Here is a 16,170-nt window from a genome sequence, read left to right on the forward strand (position 1 = left end):
CAAGAACACTATCCCCGATAATGTCACGGCTAACCTGGTGGCTGAACATCACCATAGCTTGTTTGTTTGTGACTTTGTCCTTACCCATAACTATTTTACATTTGGGGACAATGTATACCTTCAGATCAGCGGCACTGCTATGGGTACCCGCATGGCTCCACAGTATGCCAACATTTTTATGGCTGACTTAGAACAACGCTTCCTCAGCTCTCGTCCCCTAACGCCCCTACTCTACTTGCGCTATATTGATGACATCTTCATCATCTGGACCCATGGAAAAGGAGCCCTTGAGGAATTCCACCATGATTTCAACAATTTCCATCCCACCATCAACCTCAGCCTGGTCCAGTCCACACAAGAGATCCACTTCCTGGACACTACAGTGCTAATAAACGATGGTCACATAAACACCACCCTATACCGGAAACCTACTGACCACTATTCCTACCTACATGCCTCCAGCTTTCACCCTGACCACACCACACGATTCATTGTTTACAGCCAAGCTCTGCGATACAACCACATTTGCTCCAACCCCTCAGACAGAGACAAACACCTACAAGATCTCTATCAAGCATTCTTACAACTACAATACCCACCTGCCAAAGTGAAGAAACAGATTGATAGAGCCAGAAGAGTTCCCAGAAGTCACCTACTACAGAACAGGCCTAACAAAGAAAATAACAGAACGCCACTAGCCGTAACCTTCAGCCCCCAACTAAAACTCCTCCAACGCATTATTAAGGATCTACAACCTATCCTGAAGGATGACCCAACACTCTCACAAATCTTGGGAGACAGGCCAGTCCTTGCCTACAGACAGCCCCCCAAACTGAAGCAAATACTCACCAGCAACCACATACCACACAACAGAACCACTAACCCAGGAACCTATCCTTGCAACAAAGCCCGTTGCCAACTGTGCCCACATATCTATTCAGGGGACACCATCACAGGGCCTAATAACATCAGCCACACTATCAGAGGCTCGTTCACCTGTACATCCACCAATGTGATATATGCCATCATGTGCCAGCAATGCCCCTCTGCCATGTACATTGGTCAAACTGGACAGTCTCTACGTAAAAGAATAAATGGACACAAATCAGATGTCAAGAATTATAACATTCATAAACCAGTCGGAGAACACTTCAATTTCTCTGGTCACGCGATTACAGACATGAAAGTTGTGATATTATAACAAAAAAACTTCAAATCCAGACTCCAGCGAGAAACTGTTGAATTGGAATTCATTTGCAAATTGGATACAATTAACTTAGGCTTGAATAGAGACTGGGAGTGCCTAAGTCATTATGCAAGGTAGCCTATTTCCCCTTGTTTTTTCCTACCCGCCCCCCTCCTCAGACATTCTTGTTAAACCCTGGATTTGTGCTGGAAATGGCCCACCTTGATTATCATACACATTGTAAGGAGAGTGGTCACTTTAGATAAGCTATTACCGGCAGGAGAGTGTGTTTGTGTGTGGGGAGGGGGGTGAGAAAACCTGGATTTGTGCTGGAAATGGCCCAACTTGATTATCATACACATTGTAAGGAGAGTGATCACTTTAGATAAACTATTACCAGCAGGAGAGTGGGGTTGGGGGGAGGTATTTTTTCATGCTTTGTGTGTATAAAAATATCTTCTACACTTTCCACAGAATGCATCCGATGAAGTGAGCTGTAGCTCACGAAAGCTTATGCTCAAATAAATTGGTTAGTCTCTAAGGTGCCACAGGTACTCCTTTTCTTTTTGCGAATACAGACTAACACGGCTGTTACTCTGAAACTCAGCCTCTGTGCTTCAAGATCCATACAGTGGTTAATCTCAACTGAGTATCCCCATCACTGACTGCTGCTTGGTAGGATGATCTACATATATCTGAAGACTCCCAGCTGTCGACATGAATGTTGCTCTTTTTCAAGTTATTCTTCAATGCATCCTTGAAGTGTTTCTTCTGGTCATCTTGGATTCAGTTGTCCATTTTCAGTTCGCCATACAGCAACTTATTTGGCATTTTACTCATTCATCCTCAACATCAGCATAACTGTGATGTGCTAAGCATGGCTTCAATCCTTGTGGACCGACTACATTCCAGAACCTCATTATTGGTAACTTTATCCTGCCATTTGAAGCAGAGTGTGGCACGCAGATGTCATAAATGGAACGTATCTAGAAGCTTGATGCAATGTCTTTCACCCACACTACAAATTGGACAGCACAACCGCTTTATAGATTTTTAGCTTGGTTTGAAGCTTAATACCATGTTGCTGCCAGACTCTGTCTTATAGTTTGCCAAATGATGAACTGGCTTTGTTGCTACGACTTGTCAGTTCCTTGTCTATAGCAGCGTTATTCAACCATTTGCTGCCAAGATAGCAGAAGTCTGTAACAGCTTTCAGTGTTGCTGATGGTGACTTTTGGTTTCATGTAGGTATTCCCTGATACAGGTTGACACAATTTCTGTCTTTTTCATATTGATTGTCAGCTTGTACCTTTCTGCAGGCTCTGCCAATCTATCCGTAATCAATTCTATCTCTTCTGTAGTATGTGCCTCTAGAGCACAATTATCAGCATACAATAGCCCATGAACAATTGCCTCAAAGCCTGTTCAGGTTGAATAATCTTGCAGAGGAACTATGAGTCGATGAATATCCTGATACTCACATTCAGCTCTCTTTTAACATCATCGATTATTGCTACATAGAAGAGATTGAACAGGATTGGACCAATTATGCAGCCCTTTTTGATACCATTAGTGACAGGAAATGGGTCAGACAGAATATCTCTGCACAGACTTCTCTGAGCATTCTGTCATGAAATAGCCTCAGAATGTTAGTGAATTTTTCTGGACAACCAAACTTACATAATGATTGCAAAAGTGCAGGTCTACTGATGGTGTTGAATGCTTTAGCTAAGTTGATGAAGACAGTGTAAAAGTCCTGTTGCTGTTCTCTGTATTTCTCCTGCATCTGACAAACTACAAATATCATGTCTGCCATTCCTTGCGTTGGTGTGAAACTGCATTGAGACTCCGATAGCACACAATTAGTGATGCTGCGTAGCAGACAATCAAAGACTACTTTGGTGGTGGAGAGTAACAAGATACTGCAATAGTTGCCACAGTTGGACTTTTCACCTTTCCTGTTGTATATGGTAACAAAGATATCTTTGAAGTCATGTAGTATATCTTCAGTTCTCCATATATCGAGAAAGAGTCCAGACATTCTCCTTAACAAGGTCTCTCCTCCATACTTGAATATTTTTGCAGGAATGCCACGAGATCTTCAGTTTCATGAAGAGTTGCCAACTCACAATTTACATTAGCACTAGTAGTCAATCCTGCAAAGTCAGACAGAGCTACGGTGATGTTGTTGCAGAGCTGTGCTTGTGTAGCTTCATCTTGTAATCGCTTTACGTTGAGCCATCTGATTAGTTTAGATGATGACTTGCGATGCACTGGTTGTATTACCAGTAAGAATTTGGAATGCATCATGCAATGGTCTGTCCAGCAGCCTGTTCCATGCATGGCTGTAGTGAATTGTACATCCTGTAAAATTCACCCCAGAACAATGATGTAGTCAATAAGATGGCATTGTTTGGATCTTAGGTGCATCCATGTTGTGGTTTTTTTGGTCTGGTAGGTGGAAAAAGTTTTAATGACTGCTAATTGCTGCTTGTTGCACTCACTGAGTAACAGAGTTCCATTGCTATTCTCTTACCCAGTCCCTTGCTGTCCAATGGGTGTACTGCCCAGTTACCACATTACTTACAACCCTTGCATTAAAGTTTCCCATGATCAATTTATCTGATGCTGCTGTAGATGTTATGAGTTTGTCTAAATCACCATAGAATGTTTCTTTCTTATTGTCTGCATTTGTCATGGTGGGAGTGTAAGTGCTGAGGGTGGTAGTGTACTACCCGTGTTTCAATGGCAATCATAGAAACATAAGACGATTACTTATGCCATCAGGTAGAGTTTCAAGCTTGGCAGCAATGGAGTTGCTAATGGCAAAGCCAACACCTGATTGTCATGGCTGTGTGGATGGGCAGCCTCACCAGAAGAATGGGTACTCTGCAACAATCTCTGCAAGTTACTCTTCATCGGTGAGTCTGGTTTCACTCGGTGTGGTGTGACAATGTCAACACTATACCTGACCAGTTCTCTTGCAACAAGTTCTGTGCCTCTTTCAGGCTCGCTGGTGGTCGGGTTGTCATATAGAGTCCTAACCTTCCACGAAGTTATTGTGATTATGAGTTTGCTCATTTTCTGACCGCACACCTTTTCTAGCCTCATATGGGATAAGCAGAGTAATCATGAATAGAGTTGCTCAGATGCCCAAGATGTTGCCGAATGATTCTGCTACTTCTAGGCACAACACCAAGTCACCAGCCCATGACGGCTGCCTGCATATAGATCTGTGACTATGACCACCAGCGTCACCACACCTGTCACTTCACCCCTCACTTATCACTGTAGGACTTTCGTCCATCCTCAGAACTCATACACAAGAAGTGGTAATGGCTTGCGTGGCACCATCCACACACTCTCACCTATTCTCTTGAACTCCAATGGCACGCACTCCCGAGACAACTGGCAGTGGGTAGGGTGCAGTCTGTGGCCATGGATATGGAATCATTCCATGTGCCCTCTATAGTAGTGGATAACTCCTATGCCTGCACCTGCTTGTTACACTGTTTGAGTGTAGCTCTCCACCATAGAGATCGTTGAGGCCTTCACCATCAATCCAGTAGCTGGGAGCATGGGTTAATGAATGTCAGCACGTATTCCACACTCTGGTGGGCCTGCTCATTACACCGGTAGTGCCCCATGTTGCTGCCTGGGCAAGCGATGGCCTAGTTACCGGGTCTTCCTGGTGGAGAGGCTGTGTACCAGCAGGGAGGACTTATGCATTTGGCCTCCTTTTCACCATACGAGGCTAGCAGGTGGCCAGTGATGATAGCAGTACAATCACTACATTGGTCACCAGCATAGACCTGTGACGTGGCACTAACTGATTTTGTACATATGCAGCAGGGGTAATGACACTTGGTCCTATTAGAAATCTGTATTCCTCTCAGATCAAACCTGCTTCTGCTCTCACTAAAGTCTTTGGGAATTTTCCCTTTGATTTCAATCAGAGCAAGACAGAGGCCAGTGAAGAAAAATGAAATAAAAGAAAGTACTAAAATGTACAAGCAAGTAATACTAACACTCCTGAAATAAATGCTTTGGGTCCAATTATGCTCTCGTTGACCTTGAAGAGAGCAGAAGTAGTCCTTTGGTGGTACGGTACACACACTATCATCCTTTCTTTATACATGTAGAAAACAGATGTATTTGAGAACTTATTTAAGGATTTTTAGAAGAACTAGTGCCTCTGTTGGAATATATTCAAGAACATCCTTAAACTCTGCAAAAGAATGTAAGGATGAGGTATTTTTAATGGCCTTCTCTCAGGTAGTAATGTAACTGGAGCATTTCCATGGGACTCTGTGAGAGACAATAGATATGTTTACCATTTTACAACAATCAGCTGGCCTCAGCCATAGTATAGTGGCAGCCTCTTCTGTGATATCCTCTGATTTACACATCAAAGTCAAGTCACCTTGATTTACAGAAGATGTGAGAGGGGAGATGGCTAGAACGCCAGTGATGAAAATGTTGGGTTGAAACTGACAGACTGTGTAAAACATTTTTTACACTATTAAATCATAGGATACCAGGGCTGAGGGACCTCATCTAGTCCAACCCCCTGCTCAAAGCAGGACCAATCCCCAACTTTTTTTTCTTTTGGTCCAGATCCCTAAATGGCCCCCTCAAGGATTGAACTCACAACCGTGGGTTTAACAGACAAATGCTCAAACCACTGAGCTATCACTCCCTCTGTGCCTATGTAGGAGGCAAATACAAAGTTCTTTGCCTCCAACATAGCATCCACAGAACCTCAGTCAGTATAGAGATTTGTTTTGTTTGGCAAATAGCTTAGTTAGTCCAGGCTGTTTCCACTTGGTGTCTGATTGGAGTTCCTCCTGCTGTGAGGAAATCTCTTGTTATCTTGTAGAGAAAATCATTCAGATTCTAACAGGCCCATGTTTCTCTTTGTTCATCTTGACATTTTGTTTAAAATTATGCCTGTCAGGGCATGGGGGACAAGTACTACATAATCTCTATAGAAATTTTGCCCACTGATGCTCTCCAAAGTACTGGATTTGTTGGGGAAATTTCATGCCACAAGATGTGCTCTGGGTTCTGGATCTTCGTGGCCAGTAAAGGCCAAAGGGGTATAGGTGCTGGGCCCAGTGCTAATGGAGTCTGTCAATGCCTCCCTTAAAGAGTAGGCTCACTGTCTTCTCTTAAGGAATCATCATTACGATTTTGTTCAAGAAATCATGTTAGTGTTGACAATCTGATTTTCATCCTGTATCTAATCTTTCCTCAGTGGCTAAGATTATTGAAAAGGTTGTGGTGAAATAGCTCTTATGGTATCGACAGGCCTCACAATTCCTTGATCCTTGTGAATTTGGCACTGTTGATCATAAGGTGCTGTAGACATGTCTCACTGGAAATGCATGAAGCTGCTCTTGAGTGACTTTGTTCTGTTCACAGAAAGATCCAAGATTGCTCGTCTTCCCCAAAGGTACTCGGGTGGAGTTCTACAAGGTTCCAGCTGCTTGCTCCTCCTATTCTGCACGTTCAGGGGCTCTTAGAAGGGTTAGTGAGGCAACATGGGTTGCAGTGTTCATCCAGTGAAAATTACAGGTCATTTAACAGGCGAGTGAAGAGGATAGAGAGGTGATCTGCAGCTGGAAAAAGGCTGACTGAGGGATAATTGTACTAAGACAGTCAAAAATACAGACCATTTAACAGAACCCCAGACATCCTGGTCTTGTCTTCCCCTGTCAAATATGGACACCCTAGATAATTTTTTGCCAGTAGTGACACCCCAGTGGAGATATTTAAATGTTAACAGGCCTCTATTGCGCTTTGTTTTTTCTTCATATTTTGTTTAAAATTGTGACCTATGCAACTTGATCAGGGAGATAAAACCTGAAATGCACAAGTAGTAGGACTGGAAGGTTTACAACATGTTTCTGTCAATCTGTGAGGTGCTAATTTCAAATACTTTTGCATATGTAGGTCCTAGAATATAACTGGTGAAGTACTAGCTCCATACCGTACTAAACAAACAAACATGTATGTAGGATATTTGGTTTCTGTGGCTCTGTATTTCATGGGGCCCTTATCACATACTTAGTGTTAGCTTCATTAATCTACCTTTGGCTGAACAGGCTTAATTACTGTCTCGAATAAACAACTTTCAAATGAAAAACTAATGAATATCCTTCAAATTCCTCAGGCCTCCAAATAAAGAATCTTAAACAGACATAATTATTGGGGTTTAGAAATGATCATTCCTATCTACAAACACTCACCATGACCAGCTGTTAAAATTAAGACAGGAGAGCCTACAGGTAAATAAGGTCTTAGACCCCAGTCCTGTAAAATATACATACATTTACTCGCCTATGTGTTTGGAAGGATTGGGATCTTAGTTAATGACCAAGTTTTGATTTTCTTTGTACAGCTATTTTTTTTTAAACAGGAAAATGTGCATTGGTGAACTTTATAAGGCAAGGAGGAAGAACTTTATCATGATATAATCCACTTCCTTACACAAACTAGGCCATATTAAACTGCACATGGTATATATGACCCACATGTTTTAACAAGTTGGTTCTAATGAAGCCAACAGATACCAGCAGTTCTGATCCAAACTGCCACCAGTCCTTCAAGTCTAACAATCCATACAATTAAATTTTAATACTGTAAATAAACATTCTTTTAAAAGATGTCCTTCAAAGGCTTTTGTAAGGTATCCCTTTTGTCCGGATAGTTCTGAGCTTCCTATCTCTTGACTTTTAGGTTTATCCCTGATTTCAATATTATAGGATTAAAAAATAAAATATCCCACAACACTAGCTGCACTGTATTGATTGTAAAGTTGAATCCAGAGTTAGATAAAATTGCAGTGTTAGAGGGAAAGTGCGATTTGTGTCCAAAATGAATGTACCATTTTACTATGATAGGGAAGTATTTTTCTTTTTAATCTCCCCCAGAGTTAGCAGCTGCGTCAGGATTTCCCTCTTTCCACCATGCTATCCATAATTGTGGGGCTCTTTATTTACTTAAAGAGAACCCCACTCACAGAGATTTCAGAGTAGCAGTCCTGTTAGTGTGTATCCACAAAAAGAAAAGGAGTACTTGTGGCACCTTAGAGACTAACACATTTATTTGAGCATAAGCTTCCCTGAGCTACAGCTCACTTCATCGGGGCCACATTCTGATGTCTTCGTTCAAGCTGACTTTTGGGGGCCCACCGATGTAACAAGGTGAGCTCCCAGATCCCTCTGGGCAGGGCGTGAATTCACACCTGTTTTACTGACAGTTTTCTGATTACCCTAATCTGCCCACGAGCCTCCCCCTTGAAAACATTCCTCCGAGCACCAAACGTGCCTGCATTGCTGCTGCCGGGGGGAGGTAGAAGGGGTAGCTGCCGCCCAAGCCCCTCTGCTGCCCCTGCCAGGAGTTTTTTTTTTTTTTTTTTTTTTTGCAGCAGGAGGAGCAGGAAGCTGCCCGGGTAAATCACATGACAGAGCCGCCGCCGCTGCTCCTGGGCTTAGTTCAGCGCTCCTCGCACTGGGAGGGGGAACCTGCTGCCGCTGCAGCCCGCGCTCCGCAGCCGCTCGCTCAGCCCCGCTGGTGAATTTCCCGGCCGCTCGCTCCATGCCGCTCCCCCGCTGCGGAAGTGCCGCGGGGGCCGCCTGAGGCGCAGCGCCCCGGCTCCCCGCGCTGGAAGGTGCTGCGGGGGCGGCCGGCGGGAGTAACATGCTCACTCGGGTGAAGTCTGCCGTGGCCAATTTCATGGGAGGCATCATGGCTGGCGGCTCGGGCTCGGAGCACGGCGGCGGCGGCGGCTCGGACCTGCCCCTGCGCTTCCCCTACGGGAGACCCGAGTTCCTGGGGCTGTCTGCGGACGAGGTGGAGTGCTCCGCCGACCACATCGCCCGGCCCATCCTCATCCTCAACACGGAGACCAAGCGCCTGCCCTGGACCACGGGATACGCCGAGTGAGTACAGCAGCCTCCCCGGCCCGGCTCCCCGGGGCCATGCCCCGGCCCCGCTTCTCCCAGCCCGGGCAGGGGGTGTCCCCTGGAGCGGGGCGGCGGCGCTCCGGGGAGGTGTGTGGGGCAGTGGAGCACGCACGCTCATAGGATCCGGGCACATCAAGGGTAATGCGCATCAGTCCCTCGCTGCTCCTTCCCCCTTCTCTCCCCGTGCCATGGGGGGAGGGATAGCTCAGTGATTTGAGCATTGCCCTGCGAAACCCAGGATTGTGAGTTCAAACTTTGAGGGAGCCATTTAGGGATCTGGGGCAAAAATTGGGGATTGGTCCTGCTTTGAGCAGGGGGTTGGACTAGATGACCTCCTTAGGTCCCTTCCAACCCTGATCTTCTATGATGATTCTATGGGGCGAGAGCCCCTGGGGGCCGGCAGTGTCTCTTGTCACATGCTCCCTCCATCTAGCCGGGATGTTTTCTGCCCCTGCTAGGGGTGGGTGGTGCATATGTTGAGTTGAGTGGGTCTCTTTCTTGGAGCCTCTCCCAGGGCAGGCTGCTTTCTCCCTTCCTGAAGTGATCCCCTTGTTTTGCAAAATAACGTTGTTCTGCTTTTCTCTCTGGGCTGCCCCTTAGGCCCCGGGGGAAGGAATTCTTACAGACGTTTAATAACAGAATTTTGGCTAATCCAAAATTGGTGCATAAGCATGTTTGAGTGAGAGGATTATGTTAGGTGGCTAACTCTGTTTGTGTTGCTGGAGAGGATGGGGAACTAGGATTTAACACATCCCTTCCCAGGCCTGTGCAGCGCGGAGCGCAACACCAGTGTTTGTCATTGATTGCTCCCAGTCTAAAAAAATTCCATCCTCCTTGTACACGTTGGCTCTGGGGGCTGGGCTAGGAAGGTGGAATGAAGGAGACTACAGTAGTTCTCTGGTGCTCTTGCACCCCAGCTCATCTCCTGTATCTCAGACTCCACTGCTACCACAACTGATGTTTACCGCTGTACTACATACTTAATTTTCCTCAGTAAAAGGATTAAAATGATAAACTGCTCTGCTAAATCCCGGTGATAATTGCTGGTGACTGGATGTATTGTGAATGCCCAGATAGAGGGGACTTGAAGAAAGTGAGACTTTTGTACTCTTTGAAAATGACTTTATTAGAACTGGGCTGGGGTTGGGGGGGGGAAATAAATCAGTTGAGCAGCTTTATGTATTTATTGCTGACTTGAATGAAAATATGCACCGACACTAAACTTGATTTAGGTAGTCTGTGGAGAAGCTTATTAACAAGGAATGGTGAAGGGACACAGTCTTGGGCAGCTTCCTTTAGAGCTAGCTGCGTTCAAATACATTTCGTGCTGGCCTAATGTCCTCTCTCTGATGTACTGAAGATCCAAGACTTCCGATTGCAAATATTGTATTGAAGATCCATGTTTAAGAGGGACTTGAGGATCCCAAGCTCTGAACGAATGGAAAGGAAACATATTGTGAAGATATAGACAAGCTGAGAAATGAATAGTTCTGGCCACTCACTGCAGTGCCCATAGTTTGTTGCCTTGAGTCATATCATTGCTGTTTATTTTGGAAGGAATTGTGTCTCTGGTCAGTTACCAGTTCCAGTCTTAAGCACAATCAAGGCAAGTGACCTCTGAGGGCCAGTTCTTCAAGAGCAGAACATAAAGTGCAGAGCTTGCTTGGATGCGAGGCCCCATCCCACTGTTTAACAAGGGAACCAGTTACAGAGACTTATGTACATGATTATGATCCTGTTGAATTAGTATTAGTTTTACTATTTGCTTTAATGGGAGCAGGATTGAGGTCTGGAGATTACACACTGTAAGGCCAACCAGGCAATAGCAATGCATAAATTACAGCTCCTACAAACAATCCAAGGGTTGGGAGAGAAATCTCTTCCTTTCTGTGAGACTGTTTCTTAGGACCTAATGCAATACCACGTCTACGCTAAGAGCTTACAGCAGCACCGATGTGCTGCACCGCTATAAGGTCTCCTGCATAGCCGCTCTATGCCGACAGGAGAGAGTTCTCTTGTCGGCGTAATCAAACCATCCCCAATGAGTGGCAGTAACTATGTTGGCGAGAGAAGCTGTCTTGCCAACATAGTGCTGTCCACACCGGCACTTCTGTTGGTGTAACTTATGTTGCTCAGAGGGGTGGGTTTTTTTCCCCCCCACACCCGAGTGACATAAGTTATACTGACAAAAGTGGCAACGTAGACATAGCCTTTAAAGGTAATAGAAAAACTAACTCTGACAGCTTTAGGAGTAGGAGCAAGGCCTTACTGAGCAAATGGTAGCCTTATAAAAAGGTACAAATGATCTGTTCTAACATGTTTGGAAGTGCTGAAATGTAAAATGGGATTTAGAGAATTTTAAGTTTTTTTCCTCACAATTTTAGGGACCATCAAACAACTTGGCAGTGAGCTATTAAAATGGGTGAGGTTTGAATGTTTGCAAAACTTTAAATTGTCTGGTCCTAAAATAATTTAACTCATTCGTTCTTTACCAAAGAAGCTAACTGAGTTTCAATGATTCGCTAAAGGGCACAGCAAGTCAGTAATGAAGTATGAAAATAGATTGTTGTTAGTGGACTAAACACATGTCCGGGAGTCGAACAAAGTTTTAATGTGGAATGAGTCTTTCAAGAAGGAAAAGTGTGATGCTAGAAAACGAAAGCATAGTGGGACTGTGTGGGAAATTGTATTCCTTATGTGAATTAATGTTTGCAGATAGCCATTTTCTTTATTGTGGTTGTGATAAGTAAAAGAAGGTCTTCATCTTACCTGTATGATAAATTTCACTTTTGCGGTGTTAATCTGATGTGCAGTTCAGTTAACTTGCAGGACCTGTTGGTAGCTATGTGAAAAGAGACCACCCCTTAGTTTCGCATAGCTTTTAAGGCCTCATCCAACCCTGATTGAACTCATTGGGTGACATTTATTGACTTCAATGGGAGTTGAATAGGCCCACTGGGAGCTCTTCCACTGCTGAGGAAAGAGGGGAAAATACTCTCATTAGCAAACTTTTCTATTAATGTTTGTCTCTGAAAAGAATTTCTAAAACTTTTGAAATTGTGTTTCACAATAGAATACCAAGGTATTGTTTATAGAAGTTGTGGTGAAATAAGCAAATGTCAGCATTGCACCATCTTCCCAATGGAAAGCAGGAGAAACTGTCATTACTGAGCAAAGAAAATGGATGTGGATTCAGGGAATTGTTGTTTTACAAAGGAAAACAATGGCAAACTCTTCATGTTTGCCAACTTCAAATTTATTTTTAAGGGGTTTATAGGCTAACTTCTTTGTGGCTTAATCATGACAGGATTTGGTGTTATATAACGGCCTGTTCTTCCTTCGGCTCAACATAGAATTTGGTGATAATGGGTGTTATGCCCGTATATCAAGGGGAGAATAGAGATGGCAGAAATTTAAAATTGTCTGGAAAACGGATAGGAAGGTGTAATGTATTTTTTCAAAAAGTTGATTTGCTTTATTGTAAAGAACTAAGTCTTCCCACTCTACTTTTTAACATTTGTACTGTAATAGAATGTTTTCTTTTCTATTGATATCTCCCTTAGTAATTAATTGAAGGGATATCAGAGGGAAGTCTACTATCCCTGTGCAGTAACTCATGACATAATATTTGAGGAAGTGACTTAGTCCTTGCTTCTCTAGTTTTCTCTCAAGAGGCAAGGCTAGAAAAGACTATTTCCCCCTAACTTTCCATTGTGTTTTAAAGTGCATCTTCTAGATGCAGAATTCATAGATTCCTAGATATTTAGGTCAGAAGGGACCATTTTGATCCTCTAGTCTGACCTCCTGCACAACGCAGGCCACAGAATTTCACCCACCACTCCTACAAAAAAACCTCACACCTATATCTGTGCTATTGAAGTCGTCAAATCGTAGTTTAAAGACTTCAAGAAGCAGAGAATCCTCCAGCAAGTGACCCGTGCCCCATGCTACAGAGGAAGGCGAAAAACCTCCAGGGCCTCTTCCAATCTGCCCTGGAGGAAAATTCCTTCCCGACTCCAAATATGGCGATCAGCTAAACCCTGAGCATATGGGCAAGATTCATCAGCCAGATACTACAGAAAATTCTTTCCTGGGTAACTCGGATCTCACCCCATCTAATAGCCCATCACAAGCCATTGGGCCTATTTACCATGAATATTTAATTACCAAAGCCATGTTATCCCATCATACCATCTCCTCCATAAACTTATTGAGTTTAATCTTAAAGCCAGATAGATCTTTTGCCCCCACTGCTTCCCTTGGAAGGCTATTCCAAAACTTCGCTCCTCTGATGGTTAAAAACCTTCGTCTAATTTCTAGTCTAAATTTCCTAGTGGCCAGTTTATATCCATTTGTTCTTGTGTCCACATTGGTACTGAGCTTAAATAATTCCTCTCCCTCTTCGGTATTTATACCTCTGATATATTTATAGAGAGCAATCCTATGTCCCCTCCGCCTTCTTTTAGTTAGGCTAAACAAGCCAAGCTTCTTGAGTCTCCTTTCATAAGACAAGTTTTCCATTCCTCGGATCATCCTAGTAGCCCTTCTCTGTACGTGTTCCAGTTTGAATTCATCCTTCTTAAACATGGGAGACCAGAACTGCACACAATATTCCAGGTGAGGTCTCACCAGTGCCTTGTATAACGGTACTAAAACCTCCTTATCCCTACTGGAAATACCTCTCCTGATGCATCCCAAGACCGCATTAGCTTTTTTCACAGCCATATCACATTGGCGGCTCATAGTCATCCTATGATCAACCAATACTCCAAAGTCCTTTTCCTCCTCTGTTACTTCTAATTGATGCGTCCCTAGCTTATAGCTAAAATTCTTGTTATTAATCCCTAAATGCATGATCTGACACTTCTCACTATTAAATTTCATCCTATTACTATTACTCCAGTTTACAAGGTCATCCAGATCCTCCTGTAGGGTATCCCTGTCCTTCTCTAAATTGGCACCTTTGTATCATCCACAAACTTTATTAGCACACTTCCGCTTTTTGTGCCAAGATCAGTAATAAAAAGATTAAATAAGATTGGTCCCAAAACCGATCCTTGAGGAACTCCACTGGTAACCTCCCTCCAGCCTGACAGTTCACCTTTCAGTAGGACCCATTGTAGTCTCCCCTTTAACCAATTCCTTATCCACATTTCAATTTTCCTATTGATCCCCATCTTATCCAATTAAACTAATAATTCCCCATGTGGCATGGTATCAAATGCCTTACTGAAATCTAGGTAAATTAGATCCACTGTGTTTCCTTTGTCTAAAAAATCTGTTCCTTTCTCAAAGAAGGAGATCAGGTTGGTTTGGCACGATCTACCTTTTGTATCTATCTGTGATCAACTTGATGTCTTTATTTCCATATTGGAATTCCTTTACCTACGTCTTTACTGCACTATCTTGTCAGCTCTTTGCATAAACAAGTTCCCCACCTAAAAGTCAGCAACAATTATGAAAATCTAGGCATGAGTAAAGAAAGAAAATGCACTCTTACTGTGCATAGGGATGAAGTCAATTTTCCTATTACCGATAGTAGGATCCTTTTAGGTTTCACATAATGTGTAGTAACAGACATGGCAGTTCACTTATGGCTCCAGAGGTCCTTTTATTGTTGGCATCCATCTTAAAGGTATCATACAAATCTGTCAGCATTTAGAATCTATTCTGATAAGATAGGGATCTTTATTTAGATATATATTTTAGTGCTGGATAAACTCAAACTACTGGGGCCACAGACAAAATAAAGTCTCCAGTCACAAAGTTGAAGGAAGCCTTTACTTCAATGCTTTCTTCCATAATTGATCCCCAAAGAGAAGGGATCTGCATGATCTCTCAGTATCTTGTGACTAAAGTGATAATGGTAACTGCTTGGGCCCCACCATATCTTGCCATAATGAAATGGTATTTGCTGCCAAGTCTGGAGTTATCCCTTGGAACAACCCATTCTTCTTTCCCCTTTCCTCTTTCATTTCCCATGTTAGTATTTCAGGACTTTTTTTTTTTTTTACAGAGATGTTACGATTTGTTCACAGTTTAACTTCTTTGTAAGAATTTGCTACACAACAATTTATTAATTTCAGCAAAATTAAGTGGGCAAAATTCTAGTTTGCTTCTAATTTTGATTAATAAGCTACCGTTTTTTAAAATCTGAGATTTGCAGTCTAGTATCATTCTCTACATTCCACATTCAGGTGAATTGGTACAACAATGTGGATACTATGGAGAGCAAAAATACATAAAAAAAAATCCTCAAGGCTATATCTTAGAGGCAAGGGATAAAGTATCTTTCCTTCCTGGTATCTGAGTATGGGATCTGCAGGAACTCGCTGAGCTTTCCTTATTTGCTTATTCACTGCACAGTTGTCATCTTGGAAAACAACCTCCCTTCTGCCTGTTACTTCAGACAGAAGAATTGAGACCTATCAAGCTTTGACATTAGATCCACCCCTTTCTTTAGAATGACAAAAGATAGTTATTTCTTTCAACTAGACACTTCCTTTATTCCAAAGGTAACTTATAATGTTTATGCAATTTTGTGCATCAAAAAACCCTCTCTCTCAAATCAGTGGTGGTGTTTTGGGGTTGTTTGTTTTTGTTTTACTTTATGATGAGAGATGTTCTGATTCACCTGATAGATACAGGCCTATCAAACAATATCTTAAAGCACTCGTAATGTTAGAATAAACATTATGCCAATGTTTCTTTGGTATAACACCACTGACTTCTCTTGATTTACATCAAGAATTAATTTGGATTAATATAGTTTTATCAACAATTCAGGGTTCAATTTATTTTTTCCTAGATGTACCTCTAATCAAAAAGAGTAATTGTTTTAAATACACTTGCCCTTCTCTACCTAACATGTCCTCTTTCTTTTTTTGAGACATGGTCAGCTTGAGCATGGAAAAGTTCCCATTTGACATTTAGCCATCTGACATTTTGCAAAGTACCTTCTGTCTACCTGAGTGTTGGGCCATTCTCAAGAGGCATTAGGGCTGCCCTCTTGGT

The 16,170-nt window shown here is 42.9% G+C and overlaps 1 protein-coding gene across 2 annotated transcripts in view; it reads left to right on the forward strand.

Moving 5' to 3' along the window:
* Positions 1-8,633: 8,633 nt before the first annotated feature.
* Positions 8,634-16,170, forward strand: part of PPM1H (protein phosphatase, Mg2+/Mn2+ dependent 1H) — a 226,801-nt gene continuing 219,264 nt past the window's right edge. For both annotated transcript variants that reach the window (XM_073327913.1, XM_073327914.1), the window contains exon 1: positions 8,634-9,132. In XM_073327913.1, coding sequence (XP_073184014.1) covers positions 8,891-9,132 — 242 coding nt within the window. In that variant the 5' untranslated portion in view covers positions 8,634-8,890. The remainder of the gene's footprint in view (positions 9,133-16,170) is intronic.

This window comes from Lepidochelys kempii, chromosome 1 (assembly GCF_965140265.1).
Source record: "Lepidochelys kempii isolate rLepKem1 chromosome 1, rLepKem1.hap2, whole genome shotgun sequence".
Classification (NCBI taxonomy): domain Eukaryota; kingdom Metazoa; phylum Chordata; order Testudines; family Cheloniidae; genus Lepidochelys; species Lepidochelys kempii.